This window comes from Mya arenaria, chromosome 2, assembly GCF_026914265.1.
Source record: "Mya arenaria isolate MELC-2E11 chromosome 2, ASM2691426v1".
Taxonomy (NCBI): Eukaryota; Metazoa; Mollusca; class Bivalvia; order Myida; family Myidae; genus Mya; species Mya arenaria.
Window position 1 is genome coordinate 57,564,193 of NC_069123.1, and position 17,558 is coordinate 57,581,750.

At 35.5% G+C, this 17,558-nt stretch overlaps 1 protein-coding gene across 2 annotated transcripts in view; it reads left to right on the plus strand.

Annotated features, from left to right (window-relative positions):
- Nucleotides 1–422: 422 nt before the first annotated feature.
- LOC128246264 (probable vesicular acetylcholine transporter-B) overlaps nucleotides 423–17,558 on the plus strand; it is a 64,765-nt gene continuing 47,629 nt past the window's right edge. Inside the window, exons 1-2 of one of the 2 annotated variants that reach the window (XM_052964466.1) lie at nucleotides 423–547; nucleotides 11,428–13,705. In XM_052964466.1, coding sequence (XP_052820426.1) covers nucleotides 11,591–13,318 — 1,728 coding nt within the window. In that variant the 5' untranslated portion in view covers nucleotides 423–547; nucleotides 11,428–11,590 and the 3' untranslated portion in view covers nucleotides 13,319–13,705. Of the gene's footprint in view, nucleotides 548–11,427; nucleotides 13,706–17,558 lie in introns of those variants that run through there. The other variant, XM_052964459.1, reaches the window with a different exon arrangement.

The following is a 17,558-nucleotide window of genomic DNA, read 5'->3' on the forward strand; positions in this document are numbered from 1 at the left end:
TTTTCATTAGGACATTGCTAAGTGTTCGCCACCAAAGTCATGCCTACGCTTATTGCTTTCCTATAATACTTGGAAAAACTACAAATTACTGAGATATAATCGACAAAAAAAAGAAGTAAAAACTGCGTCATGAAAGTCCATTGGAATTTACGAGATTAATTATTCAGATCATTAATTTTATTTATTCAATAGTGGGAGTTGATTGTAGTAACCAACTGCGGGGTACTGTATTGTCAAATCGGGGGGCGCTATTGACCCTTCTTGGAGCTGTCTATATATGGCTGTGCCAATACTCGCGCGTTGCAAAGCGCGGATTCCAAGATAGATCAAGGGGCATCTGAGAAGCGGAGAGGGCCTCATTGATCCTGCTTTATTTTATAATAAATATCTACCACGTGACTTAGCCTTAATAAGATGTTCATCGCCAATGGATGAATAGCAGTCTATTGAGAAAGGATCTGGAACACTTGTCGGGACTTCGGGCTCTAACATTAACGCATTATTTACTTTCTCCTTTTCGTATACAACCAGCATGTGGATTTAAAAAGTAAGTTGATATATCTGAGATTCGCTTTTGTATTCTTTAAGCATTGTTTGTTTTATGCATAGATTGTACGTAATGTTTGCTTTGTTTTAATAATTATAAAAGTAAATAACAAACAAATTTGAATCTAACAATAACGCTATATTTATTACTATATACTATTATTAATTGTTCAAATAATCATAGATATTATAATAAAGTTTAAGATGTATTATTTTGTGGAATAATAAGTTAGGTACTCTGAACAACTTTAATATGGCTCTTAGGGGGGAAAAAATATGAAAAAATAATTATGTTTAATGCAACATTGATATATGTTGGTAGACACTTATAGAATAAAGCATGATATGAATGCATTTTCTGTGAAAAGTAAAAAAAACAATTCTTTGTAAATATGTGCACATTATATAAAACTAATAATGTTTATTTAATTTGTTGAATAACTTTTGAAGCAATCGCAATTGTGTTCAGTGGGTTTAAAAGCATGTGCCATAATAATGAATATGAACAGCCATCGTAATGGACGTCGTACGCCACGTACAACACGGATAAACACACTAGACAATTAAGTGTAAATCTCGGTAAATATGAGATAGTTTCTGGCACCATACCACACATACAGTGTTCCTACTTGTGGCACACATCCATAAATACGGCGACTCAAGAGTTTCACTACAAGATAGACTTGGTATTTAAGTGAACATGGTTTCTAGTCTTCGTCGCATTTTTGCTGTCATTTTGTTTTTTGAGAGTGTCGTGGACTCTTGGTCACGTCTTGGATTGGTTCATACAAAAATGCCTTTTTAACGAACCTGATCAAGGAAACTGTTTTAAGATAGGGACCAAATGAAAGCTACTTCACTGAATCCTCGAATCGTGTCGAAAAAAATATTTTTAACATTGAAGAAATGGGGGGTATTCTCCCGACTTGTGTGTATCTCGCACTCGTTTTTGCTTGATAACCTTGCATTAAATTACAGCTTAAACATTTAAAAGATGCACATTATCTTTTGTTTAATACTTATTTGATGAAGCACAATAATACAAAAGCTTTAAGAACAATATTTTTCTTCAGTAAAGAATCGAAATAAAAATGCCAGTCTTATGCACAAGAAGATGTTTGTAGTATTCCGGGAACTCATCCAATCTTTAATACATTTTTATAATGGAAATTTATTTTATTCGAAAGTTAGTTAAATATTATAAATTATTACCCATACCAGACTACGAAAATAGCCTAGTCCGTTCCCTGACCGTTCGCCATCTTTAAATACACAAGGGATACAAAGTATCAATGACCAAATGTCATTTTTTTATTTAAACCATTGTGTATATTGTTTGTAATATTCTGTTCTACCCTTCTATTTTCGATTAGAATACTTACATTAAATCCTTTATGATGGAGTGATATTTCGATATAACGGGATATGGAATATCGTCACAAATGAATAAATTAAGAGAATAAATGGGGACTCGGTCATTTCATGGCCTCCGTACGGAATCAGCTTTGAAAAATAATGTCAACGTGCTCATTTCCTATGGTAATAAGATATTTTGGTATTTTGGTATCACAGTATTTTTTTGAAATTGATAAAATAACATTTCTATTTTATTGATATTACTGAGGTTCATAAAAAGATAGTTCTGCATCTGTGACCGATATGAAAAAGGATATTGTGTAATTTGTAGTATGTTTTGCAAGTAGCAAACAAAAGAAACAATTTATAATACGGCATTCAATTGTTCACATGTGTGACGTTAACGATGAGGCCATGTTCATCTCTGTATGCTTAGCAATTAGCCTCGGTCAAAATTACCATATCTAAAACTCATTCTGTATGACTTAATTTAATATCATCTGAAATTACATTTGGGCATTCTAACATATAATGCAAGTTCCAAAGTGCATTATTGATATTTCTTGAATTAAGAATAATGACAAGCGGTAATTTCTTCTTGCGGGAATATACATTTGCAATATCGACATATGATCCTTCGACATTTTACATCCATTTTAATGCATACAACTTAACAAGACCACCATAAACACGCGATGACGCAAGCTTGCTAAAGATCCAGAAATACATAATGTTTATGGCTTCACTTTGTAAAAGAATTTTGTGGAAGAGTGCGAGTTTTCGCGCTTTTTAATGTTTAAAGGATTGTGTTCACCAGTCTAGATTCAGAACTGTAAAAACGTGAACTTGTATATTCCGGAGGTTGTTTTACGTGGGCAACTCAAAATCTCTGGAAACACAATGTTCATAACTTCCCTAAATACTCTATGGAAATGCTTTCTCAGCACTGATGTTTCGTGCAGTCTGCCAAGTACGTTCTCAAAGTTCTTGTACACAGTATGTACTCCTGTCAAATATATAGTAAGATCATTTAAATTTATGACTTTTGTAACAAAATTTAAGTTGGTGAAGTTTTGTAAACAAAACAAAACGCATAAATGGTCATTTTCCATTACCGCGTTAGAATAGAGTAAGTTTGGACACATGTCATTGCGAGCAGGCACATTTGGATTTACATGCAATTACCAAATGTATTTACTTATTTAACCGACGCCTCAGGGACTAACCCGGCAATCAACCATTCACTTTGACCTTTTGTTGAAAGCCCAAGGACAAAACCCTAGCAAACACACAAACACTGGCATGAATATCAAAATATTGTTGTCATTACATGCATAATTTTATGTTGCCACCTTGGAATGATAATATGGCGCCCACCTTGGAATTATCTTATGGCGCCCACCTTGGAATTATCTTATGGCGGCCACTTTGGCGGCCACCTTGGAATAATAATATGGCGGCCACCTTGGAATGATCATATGGCGTCTACCTTGGGAAGATCAATGTTAAACAAAACAGTAGTAATTTTCAGACAAAAAAAAAACGATCTATTACAACATTATTTTTTTACAATTTAATAACGTAAAACGAGAACGATCGAATTAAAATTGTGAATTCAATATTGTTGAATTATGCTAAGAAACTATGTTGTTTGAAATACATCAAAGGTCTTGTACTCAAGAAATACCGCAAATCAGCGATTTACATCATATGAATTATTCATTTGAAGATTTAAGTCATTGCAAATGCTATTAAACGTTGTTTATGATAATTATATTTGTTTGAGCTTGGGTTGACTAATTCTTAATTAGAAGCCAAGAACATGTAGCTAATACGGTTAACAAAATAACAGTTATTTATCAAAGACAATGAAGAGACATTCAAACAATGATTTACTCAACTCAATTTAAATTTTAAACAGACACGATGATAACATTTCTTGAATAAAAGATGTATTTTTCCTTTTTAGTTTGTGAAATTGAATAAATATTAGTCACTCTACCAAAATAACTATTGAGTTCAACATTAGAGGTATTTTTTCTCTCAAAAGCATTGAAAATGATAACAACATTATATTAAGATTTCCATTTCGAGAAATGATTTAGTGTGTGAAGGCATATGCATACATCACACACACATATCCATGAATCAAACGGAACCATTGATTATTCATGGAAAATCTATTCAATGTTTCGAGTTAGATACTAGCTAATTGTCTTCAAACAAAAATAATTTTCGTCATAAGGTTTCCCAAAGGCATTTCTTCGCATAATCATATAATCATACTTTTATTCTGTGAAGCTATTTGATGGTCGGGCAATGATAATAGACGCGTAAATCACATGGGGGACCACGGGCGGCCAGCGGTACTGGAGTGACCACGTTTGGCCAGCAAATGTGATAGTTATGTATAAACACTGTTTGATTAGTTGGAAGCAGGAAATAGGGATAGATTAGTTGGACAGTTTGTGTTTGTATCAGAGTCGTCCATCTGCCTTTTTGTCAAGAATATCGAGAATCCGTGAGAATAACGTAGACCGTTGGTGTTTATATAGTTCACAATCGTAGGTGGTCAATTAAGAAAACACTTAACGATTGAATACGAAATTCGTGGAATGACCATATTCAAAAAAAGTTTAATGTTCCGTTTCCGAATATATCATATCGTTTTTGTCCTTTCAGGCAACCAATGTTTGTTGTTGTTGTTTTTAAAACACATATGCGATGAAAATGTATGAAGTATCACAAAAATACAAAAAAGTGGGCGTTTTCTATTTCTAGCTTAGATCGAAGGGATCGATTTTAGATGTATTTGGTACAAGTGCACACAGTTTTTGTAGCATTTCAATTATCAAGATAAGAGCTTGAGTTTAGCTTGAATAAATGTGTTTATTTTGGCTTTATTTTGTAATCTTAACCGCTGATTATGTTTTCAAATGCACACTCAAATGTACAGTACAAGAAGTGTATCACTAATTTTATCTTGTATTTCTTTAAGTTTTTAGAAACATTCCGCCTGGTTGCCTTTAACGAAGAGGCAATACTAAAATATGTTTTAACATGTAACTTACAAATCGTATACTTTATCAAATGTGCATCAAGTAATTAGAATGCCAAACTGAAGATCACCAAAAAACACATTCACAACAATGGATGGTGTTGATAGAAAATATCATATAATGCAAAGAACGTAAGTGGACGGAACAGTTTACTTCAAGTATTATTTTGGAAAGTTTGGGCTACACTAATGTAACGTTGGCATCCGTATGTTCTTAAATGTTAATTAACTCAAAGGTATTAAAAAGCAACAAAACATATTTACTAGTTAGTGCAACCACTTTATTTACCGAATGTGAAACTATGACGTCATATTTCTCGCCTCAATGATATTTACGTTCCATGATACGACCTCTTCGTGATATGCGGTTCATGTATTTTCACTGGTGTTTTATAGCGAAAGAGAATGTTAATTTTATGTGTAACACTCGTTATTTCATTTAAAAAAAACTTCGTTGCCATGGACATGTAACAGTGTGTCTGTGAAAGATCGTATACAAAGCATTAACATCACGAATACAACAACAGTGTAATAAATTGGTTTTATTATATGCCTTTAATTGTCTTTGCCATTTCCAACAGTGAAAATACATCACGCCGTATTTAAAAACCTCGCTACTGCCTTTTTCTAACCCCGTAAGGTGTCCGTGCCGTATGTTGAGTGCCGCGTGGTGTGTGCTGCATTTTACACACTGATGTATTTACTTAAGATTTATGACATTAACTACTGTTATAGCAGAAATAAACAGTTTCCTTAAAAAGCTCTTCCGAAAAAAATCGACTGCTCTTTTGTGTTTATATTTAAGAAAATGCATTAAATCACGCATTCATTGATTTATGACGTCATATCCGAAATGTAATTTTGAGGAACTGCTCAGCATCAGATAAGAGCAGTTGTCTTGGTAAAAAGACTAATAGCACGTTAAAACAGGAAAATAATCAACAGAGACAAATAAAAAAGGAATATCACGATAGGGCGCTTTTCTGACGTCCCGCATCCCGTTCGGTGTATAAATGCGTCTATACGCAGTCTCCACGGATACGCGCTTACACTCCGAACTACGAAAGAACATCTAGGGGCAGAAATACGGCAGTAAATTAATGGTTTCTTAGAATGATTAAGAGCTCAATTGCGGCGTTTACGGATGTTTTCTATCAATGTTGTCATTAAGTGTGGTCATTAAGTAATCAATGCTCAATATCATAACAAAAACTAATTCTTAATTATTAAGACAGAAAAGTAAGATTTAAGATGCAACTATAGAATATGTATTCTTAGGCGTTATGTAAAACACTACACAACACCACATACACGTTTTAAGGGCATGCTTGTTTCTAGTACTTTCAAACCCTCCAACTGTTTTGTTTCGTTTGCTATTTCCTGTTTCTAGATAAATACCTCTTTGATCAATGTTCTTGAATCCATGACAAACAGGACAACACATTTTGCAGGAGATCTCTATTGTGCTTTCTTGTCATTTTTAAGTAGATAACGTGTACTTTGCAACCGTTCACTGACATCTCCATTCAAATATCCAACATTTTTTAACACAAAACATTCTCATGAACATTCAAAATTGTATTTTACCTTTTCTATCCAAATTAATTTTGAGGCGATCCCTAATAAAGTTAGGTCCGATTTTATTAGCACCGAAAGATCGGCGGACTTGAAAGAAGACATTAACAGAAAACGGTTATATGATTTAAACAAATTTCAGTTGTGAAAAAGCATATAAAACAAGAGTAAACAAACACAAAACAGTTTGGAAAACAACAACAACAATACATTATATTTTCATGGCACATTTAGTAGTAAAATATGTTCGTTGTACACCTCGAATGTGTTGACATCCTGTAAGTGAACGCATCCAAGCAAAATCATAAACTGGATGGGATATTCTCTTATCCGTTCTTTGATAAATAAAAACGATAACTAGTTGTGCGCAACTTTTCAGATCAGGGTAAAAGTCATGAAAAAAACAATAAATATCTTTAAAAAGAAAAACGGCGTAAATTAAATAATATTTGCGGTATGTGTTTACTCGAAACAACAAGTAAAAACAACATCGCATACCCCAATGCAACAAAAATACTTAGGTCATATCGATATCTCTATCTCAATTCCTTTTGATGGGACATTATGGTTTTACTTTGTTTTAAAGTTCACGTTCCGTATAGATTATGTTTATTATAAGCATGTTTGCGTTAAAATAAAATTTAAGTGAGTAATTCAACTCCAGTGAGTGTTTGGCTAATTTAGACTGACCTTTGGTGGTCTCCCCGACAGCTACCAATGACAATGTTTCGCTATTAGCGAAAAACATGTTGTATTACAGTGCTGTGTGTCTCTCATTTAGTGTGCAATTGACTTTGATCCTTTAAATGGAAATTGGTTAAAAATGTTGCTACTCTTGCCTTTGTAGTTTGTAATGTTTATTTTTTCATAGTTTGCGTCCTAAATCATCCAATTCTTCCAAACGTAACACGGAACCATCATTTCAAATTAACCTTGTTTTCGCATGCATATTTTATGTATGTGCCAGTCTGTTGTGTGCTTTATTGTGTTTTCCATCTGATAAACCTCTTTCTCAGTACGTTTTCAATTTGTAGAAGTGAATAAATAAGCAATTAAATCTCGACAAAAGGTTTGTTTGCATCGCAAATGTCATTAAGGCAGATCTTTGTATGATGGTGTCGACTTTCAGGCAGATTCACACGATTATTTCCCGTACGTTCACTGATTATTTCTGCAAAGTTAGAATCGTGAAACCAAAAGCACCTAATTATAAGAGAAACTGTATTTTGGAAAATAACGTCTCCATTCTGAAATGTCTGTGATTTGAGATTGTAGTTCTGATTGAAATGGGTTTGGTCGGCACGCAATAGGCAAACTGGCTTGATGCTAAATTATGGTTATTGATAGACATGCCAGAGGAACCGGAAATAGCTTACTCCGTTACGGAGTCTTTTAGTGTGTCATAAACACATGCATCAAAACAATGGAGGAATGTAGTCCATTACCGTTAGCTAACAAAACATATGTACAAGTGATTATCGAAATAACTTTTGAGTTATTTTCATCTAGAATAATATGAAAGTTTGAAGAGATTCATTGAGTTATTTCCAGCAAACCATGTTATATAAAGAATTGTTAAAGACTATAAATCAGATCTTAAACATTTAAACCTTGAGAATAACGTTAGGAATCAAGAAACGTTTTCTAAGTAACGAAAGCTCGTAAGTCAAAACGGTTTTAGACAAGACATGTTAGTTGTTATACTTTTAGCATTTGGAAATTCAATATACGTGGCTAAGGGTAATGAGGTACAGTGTATCTCGATTTATATTAATTATAGCATAGTTGAATATAACCTTTCGGAGATACGATAGTATTGATTCTTTCCTTAAAAATATAAATCTGAGAAAACAAGAAAGTGTTTATCTCATCAAGGAAATCTCTTTCTCTTGAATTATCTCCAAACTGCCAATTACGGTAGGCCGCTAATGACTAGCATGCCGTTACACTTCCATCACGGTCCCGATAGTTAACGGCGGCATTTTGTGCAATCAAAGAATTAAGTCCTGGAATTCTGACGTTAAAATAAATCAAGAGCGGCCAACCTAGTGTTACCAGCTTTGATTTATGACTTCGCGCCGCGTGTTATGTAATTGGTGCACAGTGCCGGCATCTAACTACCGTAACCGGGGTCGGATGTCATTGTGTAGCAATCGTTATGCGTTGATACATAGTAGTCTGGCACACTCTGATATGTACTATGTATTAGTACACATGTGATATCGACAATTGATTTCACCTGGTCAGAATTAAACACTTATCATAAAGAAGTAACAACAGAGGCAAAAACAACTAATAGAAAAACATATTTCAAATTTAAAAAAAAGGTACCAAGACTTTAGGAATTGCTTGCTTTATCTTAAAACAATATCAATATGCCTGGTTAAAGACGACTGTATTGTTATGCTATATGTGTACACAGTTGGGGGGGGGGGGGGGGGCAGAGAAGGAATTGTTTCATTTCGGTTAAGGTTAATTATTTGCACGCTTTTCATATCAGCTGATCTATGATAATAATTTTACTAGAAACAAGATTAATAAGTCTTGCTGTTTTGCTGAGGCAACCACGTCTGACCGACGCCGACGCCGAAAGTTAAGCGTTAACAATATCCTCTTTATATTTTGTCCAGAATAAGAAGACCTGAGAATCATAGTTTGATACCTGTTCTTTAATTAGAGTTAAACAGTTTCATACAATTTAAGCAAATACTATATTTTACATTTATATGATAATTGTAGAATCTGTAAAGTAGGCATTTATAAGCCATATATAATTTTATGATATTTGAAAAGAAACATTTTAAATTACAAGTTGTATTAGAAATTAGCAAAGCATAAATTATTCATTTCGGTTCCAATTACTCCGAACAAACACTTGAACCATTCAATACTGTCATTATATTTATGGTTGTAATGACGCATGTATGCATAGAAGACCAATGTTCAAAAGCGACAGCAAACATCATTCTTCCGAATATAATTTTCCATATGTCAATTTCTCACCAATCCCACATTATACTAATATTTGAATTCTGTAATAAGAAATAAAAATCTTCTGATTAATAGAACGTTGAAAGAAAATATCATATTTAGATAGAGACCGCAATATCTGATCAATGATAACATGTAATTGTAGTCTTGTTAACCAGTGTTCACGTGTATTTCAGAACTGTATTTATTCTATTCCTTATTCCTATTCTTAAATCAAAAGCTTATATACGGTTGAAAATGACTCCGAAAAATGACAAGCATTAACGCAATTGAGGATAACACTCATTTTTGAAAAGTACGTAAGTGCTTCCGTCAATCACCATAAGAGGCCCGAACATCATGGGAACCACGCGCATACTGAATAACAATGCCTTGAGACCCGAACGCCATGGGAACCACGCGCATAATGTAGAATAATGCCCCGAGGCCCGAACGCCATGGGAACCACGCGCATAATGTAGAATAATGCTTCGAGGCCCGAACGTCATGGGAACCACGGGCATACTGTAGAACAATGCCCCGATGCCCGAACGCCATGGGAACCACGCGCATAATGTAGAATAATGCCTCGAGGCCCGAACGCCATGGGAACCACGGGCATACTGTAGAACAATTCCCTGATGCCCGAACGTCATGGGAACCACGCGCATACTGTAGAACAATGCCCAGAGGCCCGAACGCCATGGGGACCACGCGCATATTCTAGAGCAATGCCTCGAGGCCCGAACGTCATGGGAACCACGCGCATACTGTAGAGCAATGCATCGAGGCCCGAACGTCATGGGAACCACGCCTATACTGTAGAGCAATGCATCGAGGCCCGAACGTCATGGGAACCACGCGCATAATGTAGAGCAATGCATCGAGGCCCGAACGTCATGGGAACCACGCGCATACTGTAGAATAATGCCTCGAAGCCCGAACGTCATGGGAACCTCGCGTATACTGTAGAGCAATGCCTCGAGGCCCGAACGTCATGGGAACCACGCGCATACTGTAGAATAATGCCTCGAGGCCCGAACGTCATGGGAACCACGCGCATACTGTAGAATAATGCCTCGAGGCCCGAACGTCATGGGAACCACGCGCATACTGTAGAACAATGCCTTGAGGCCCGAACGTCATGTTAACCACGCGCATACTGTAGAACAATGCCTTGAGGCCTAAACGACAAGGGAACCACACGCATACAGTAGAACAATACCTCGCCTTTAACACAATATTCTTTAATTTGTCATTTTTCAACATTCGTCATGAATGTTAGGATGCAGTGACCATACCTTATGCGTATTTTTACTTAAGAAAATCACCAACTGAAGGCTTATTCAATAGGTTATCTTTATCTTTGCCTTTTCAATATTCTTGTTATGTTTGAAAGCCAATTTATTAGCGAACGTCAAAAAGACCCATATTTCCGCATGCAATTGATTTTTATTTATTAACGTTTCTGTAATGTTCTTAACAGTGAATCAAGAACCTCATAACTCTTATTACCACTTTTTATGCGTGGAAATTGAATACAAAACTATGGGAAACCATATTGATGTAACGGATACGTCCTGAAGAGCTATTGAACTGTATTTTGCAAGTAAACAATTCAAGCTTCATCCAATAAACTCGTTTCCTTTTTCTGAAGGACTCTGCAAATATTAGTTCTGATAATTTTATTGCTTAATATGTCACTGCTAATTGATCTTGACAACGAAGAAAGTTCAATTTCATTGAAAAATTAATTAATGATTGGGTTTTCTTAAATATTTACTTTTTATGAATCACCAAAAACGTTTCTTTCCATTTCTAATTTCTCATTCATATTTATATTTATAATTGAACTTTCTTGGTTTATTTGGTAATGGTTAGTAATATTCTTTAATATATTTGAACTTTCTTCGTTGTTTAAGGTTGATGAACTGCCCGAGAACTTGAGAGCGCGTATAGGACTGAAAACACCAGGCGAAGGAAACTCAACCCCACAAGCCACCAGAACAGTTCTACCAAATCTGTTTAAGCCAAACACTTGGCATACAGCTGATTCCTGCTCTGACGTTTAAAAAACAACCAACAATGCATTATAAAGTTTCAGAATTTCGCGACAAAGTCCAAAGCTGTTTAAGTCGGTTAAATGACCGTATCAATGACCCAATCCACCAACGACGACTTGTGCTGGTCATTGTTTGTATTGCTCTGTTGTTGGACAACATGTTGTATATGGTGATTGTTCCGATCATACCCGAGTACCTGATGGATCTTAATAAAAGGGATATAGAGGACGCTCCGCCACCCGAGCAAGCTTTAAACTGGACAGCGTTTAATTTAACGTACTGGAATACATCCGACTGGATCAACTGGACAACACCTAAGCCCCCTTTACCTCCACATATTAACATTAAACATTTGCCGAACAGAACATGGCACAAGTTTCTACTGATAGACATACCATCACCACCAGTTAATTATGGTAATGAAGGTCAACTCTCGATAGGGGTGCTGTTTGCCTCAAAAGCAATATTTCAACTCCTTATCAATCCTTTTACCGGAATGTTTATTGATAGGGTTGGATATGATCTGCCGATGATGATAGGACTCACAATAATGTTTCTGTCAACAACTGTGTTTGCATTCGGTAGAAGTTATGCTGTACTGTTCTTTGCTAGAAGTCTGCAAGGGTTTGGATCAGCTTTTGCAGATACTTCAGGCTTGGCCATGATCGCGGATCGCTTTCCAGAGGAAGGGGAAAGAAATAAAGCATTGGGAATAGCACTAGCGTTTATATCATTTGGTTGCCTTTTTGCCCCGCCATTTGGAGGAATTCTTTACGAATTTTGTGGGAAGGAAGTTCCGTTTTTACTTTTAGCTCTTCTTTGTGTAGTTGATGGTTTGTTGATGCTTTTTGCGATGAAACCAGTTCGCAAAATGCGAGCTCTAATACCGCCCGAGGATAGACCGAAAGCAACACCAATATGGCGTTTGCTATCGGATCCCTTCATTCTCGTGACTGCTGGTGCACTAGCCATGTCCAATGTATCCTTGGCTTTTCTCGAACCCACCATTGCAGTTTGGATGAACAAAACAATGCAGGCCGATGAATGGGAAGTAGGGTTTGTTTGGCTGCCAGCTTTCATTCCGCACATAATAGGTGTGTACTTGACTGTTAAATTAGCAAAGTCTTTTCCAAAGCACCAGTGGCTAGTTGCAGCATGTGGTTTGGCCTTGGAAGGAACGTCCTGTCTGGTTATACCGTTTGCAAAGGCGTACTTTGTCCTTCTTTTCCCGTTGGCCACATTATGTTTTGGTATAGCTTGTGTTGATACGGCGCTGTTGCCCATTCTAGGACACCTTGTCGATGTTAGGTATGTCTCGGTCTATGGCAGTGTTTATGCAATTGCGGACATATCGTACTCATTTGCTTATGCATTTGGGCCAATCGTAGCCGGACAAATTGTGGACAGCATCGGTTTTGGGTGGTTAAATGTGTTGATTTTTTTAACCAATATAGCGTATGCACCTTTATTGATATTTTTAAAGACAATAAACAGATACAAAACATTTGAAGACGAGAATGAGTGTGATGTACTGGTGTCTGACCCACCGGTTAAACAATATATGACAATTGTGCAAAATGGCGGTCCATTTGGAGACGGGACGAAGAGTGTAGATGTGGTTGGAAGAAACCATCTGGAACTTTCGGCAAGAAACGGTGGTGGAAAATATGAAATAGACAGTTATCCACCGTCAAATCTCAATTACGACTCAGATGCTGATGTACGTAGACTGGACGGATATGGTTACTAAACTAAATGAGACTTAGATACACTAGTTTTAGCTTATTCTTCTTTATACTGACTTGAGTGTGGTTCGTTATAACAGTGCGCTGGGACATTTTAATTGGTTCTGGAAATTATACCTTTAACATACATGTAGTTTTATGTGTTAAGTTTGAGAGGATATTTTAACTATTCGTACATTTTCTTAGAACAATTTATTTTATTTAATAATTGTTATGAGTACATGTTTTGTCTGCGATAAACATTAGGTTTGTTCATGCGTGTTTGTGAGAAATGTAAAGGTTTATGAATAACTGTTTATGTATGTGGTATATGCGTATTTTTGCTTATCATAAGCACAGGTGATTTAGTTCATGTTTTCCTATCATGTAGATACATCAATAAAGAAGAATAACATCGGAAGGTAACGATTCAATGTTTATCGACCCTCTTCAAGCGGAATACAAAATCGTTTTTTAGTAAAAGGTCGTTTTGTGTTATCAGATTTACTTGATAAAATAATGAACTCAAATGTTCTTAAAGTATGTGATGTGATAAAACAAGAGTTAACGACAACATAACATCGTTTTAGATAAAGTAGTTTCACGTCTTAACTCGTTGTTATTATATGTCCGGTTTTGAATCAACATTGATTCAACTGCATGTGCTATGTGATGTTTCAAGTAATGATCATGGATGGACTTCTTTTCAAACTCATTATTAATTTTGGAAGGACATTAACCCATCTAACATAACTTGCTCAAATTGATCAAACGCCTAACAAAACCAGCGTGAACACAACACAGCAGTTCATATAGATTCCAAAAGATGACCAGAAACTGAAAAGCAACAGAGTATAAACACTCGTTTCCATCAAATTATAATGCAAAAATATATGATACAAAATCTGAAATATTTTTATCTAGATAAAATACTGGACTATCATAACGTGAAATGTCACGGGTACATATCTTGAATGGATGCCGAGTTTGTGTATATACAAATAGCACGTTCTATGTAATTTACTGTAAAATACCGAAAAATATAGGGAAATAAGCGTTAATTAAATCTAAGTACCGTCTACCACCGTAAACCGTAAAACACTGTTTAAGTAAAAAACACTTGTCAACATGAACCCAGAAATCTTTGGGTTTGCACAAAATCATTAACAAAAGATAAATAGCTTAAAATAGCTAAATAATTCGATGTGACAGACACAAACAAAGGCTCAGATATTGAATGATGCATTTAAAGTGACATTGGCAATGACGTGTAAAGAACAAACTTGTTTTTAATCTAATTAGTCTTATCCTACAGCACTGCACCAAAGCAGACCTTTCGTTCAATAGGCTCGTATGAACTGTCTTAATAAATATAGCACGGAAGGAAAAAATGCAACAAATCGTCTTAATCTTAGAACAAAGCTGGATAAAAATGGTGGAACAGTATACAAGATCGCTTGAGAACATATATTATAACATTTAGCAGCATTGGTCTCATAAATAAGCAAAAAATAAGTCGTACTTTAGATAAGTAAAAATTTATATTAAATGTATGTACACAAATTTAAATTCAAATTTATGTATTTCTATTTTGAGAGACGAATACTTATTTTATTTCAATACAAAAGAGAATTACTTTTGCTTCACGTATTGTATGTATAACCAAGAAATGTGCAAACGTTCATGTTTTGGTTTTGTCACATTTATTGAAAGGTTAGTTTTCTTGAAGCAATGAAATTAAAAAGGATGATCTGTCATTTAACAAGGCGAGAATGTAACACTAGTATTTAACACCATCCCTGGCTTTCGGGAAAGTCCGACCTCTAATCATTTCCATGGGCAGAATTCTGCGAGTTGTAACCGTAGCTATGTTTAGATATTGTAATTACCGATATGAATATCAAGTCTTCGGTCAATGTTCACACCACATAAATGCATCAATTTAATCACATAGGCTGTTCGACCACATACATTATAACATTGCCTAGGGAACTCTGGGGGCCTCAGAATGGATGCAAACAAAGCTGATTGATTGCCCAAACCTTGTACAATTTCCGAATGACTAGCAACTTACAAGCGCACATGAGAAATCTTCACGCTGTGGCATCTTTATTTGGCGTCATGTTAGCTTCCATCGCTGGCATCGTTATTTATGGTACCGTGGTGATATCGAACATTTCCTGTCGACAACGATCACGACACGATTATATCATGTAAATGTTTCTGAATACAGCATAATTACCTTCAATACAATACTTTCAGAGGACAAATTACGTAAACAAAAACACTTAACTGAAGTATTTGTTTAACTTTATTTGTTGCAGAAAAAAACCCATAAATAAATAAGATGCTATTTGAATGGTGTTTTTAAGCAGTTTGAATGCCAGTATAAATATTGGTAAATTCTTACTCAAATTCAAGCTGAATTTTGCGAGTGGTCTAGTTGTCTAAGGTGCCCTTAGCCGAGACGTCGTCGACTCGAGCTCTGCCGGGAAAATGTAACCAATGCATTTCAAATGGACACCGGTACTTATTCCTATTCAGGAAACGGATTATATCAGCTTAAAGATGTCTTCACAAAGAGTTAAACTGGATTCATGTAAACTCAACGTTATGCTGATATTTGTGATATGGTTATGAATCAATGCGAAGATCATGTAGATTTTATTGCCGGCGCGCAAGGCTATGTATGATTCTCCATCCCAGCTCTTAACAAGCGTCGGGCAGTTAATCATTCGAACAACCTATCATTTTAAGGAAGTAATCTTAGCGAGGTTCCATACAAAAAATCGTTTCGTGTATGACTAGAGCAGATACAAGCAAATCCAATTTTACAAATTTGGCAAGGTCTAGCCATGTGACCGCTATGAAATGATATTTTGTGATGAACGTCAGACAAGGCGGCATCGCTTTTGACGGAAGATCGGTAAACATCAAAACAGCATCAAAGAAACAAGACAAACGAATGTGGCTCGTTGCGTCTCGCTCGGAAAATTCAATTAAATTGAGACTAGTGAATGAACAGGGGATGAATTATGATCGATGGTTGGAATGTGTAAATCCTTTTTAAATCGACACAATCCAAAATCACATACTACAGGAAATCTTGCAGGATTGAATTGATTTGAATTGAAAAAAAGTATCAGTGAATTCGATTAAAGCGTTCGCTTGAACTTCCATAGAAGTAAACAAAAATAATTAAACTCCATAAATCGCAGGAATTGTCACCAAGACTGTTTCTACACAACAGCAAATTATTGTAAATATATTTTAAATAATGACCATGCTGATTTGGAATGTTAAAGTACACCCATGTTTTACAATTCCTTTTCCCAAAAAGGGTAGACTGGGTTTATATGAACCAAGCAAATCAACCATTTCCAGACCTTTCCGTCCACAATGAATAACTAGAAAGCACATCTGACAAAAACCTATTCATTATAATTCTTCAAACATTAAGATAGATACTTGCAGTTGGGCAACGAGGAGCATTTAAGCAATTCAATGAACAGTTTCATGGACACGGCCATGCTACAATCGATAGATGCAAATATACCATAAAATCACGTTCACGTACAAACGTAATATCGTGACAGACTGGAACATGAATTTTGAGAGGCTAAAGCACACATGTATTACTATAAATATGAACGAGATTTCAACTTCATCGTATAACCAAATATGGAGTTCAAATATTCTGTTGCATATTTAAGTGATTGGAGCTCTTCATTATCATTCTCAATGTCTTTGAGACATGTTTAATTTATCAAAGCCAGTCTTTACTGCCCTCTTTGCGCCATAGCTGACAGAAAACTTTTATCAGCTGTCCCGAGTGGCCGGGAATTTAAGGAAAATTCCGTTAATTCCAGACAACTCAACTGACACCTGAAACAGAGTGATTATTTATAAATGGCCGGGTTCGTGTTTTGAAAGCACGATGTAAACAGCTCTGATTGCTGCAACAAAATTCTTTGCATATTTTGCGATCAAAAAATGGCTTTTAAAACAGTCCAAATTCAATTTTATGTTAGAATGTTAACTAATGAAACGGATTGACCTTGGATTCGCAATAATAACTGATACCTCGACGCTTTCGAAATATTTTAGTATAAAACATATAGTATTATGATGAAACTACGTCAAATTCAAGTTTAGTCAAAGTTTTATTTGTATATTCAATCAATACATTACCAAAACACAAAGAACAAACTAGATCACATTTGATTACAACGTAAATTGAGTGAAATACTTATATGAAACAAACAT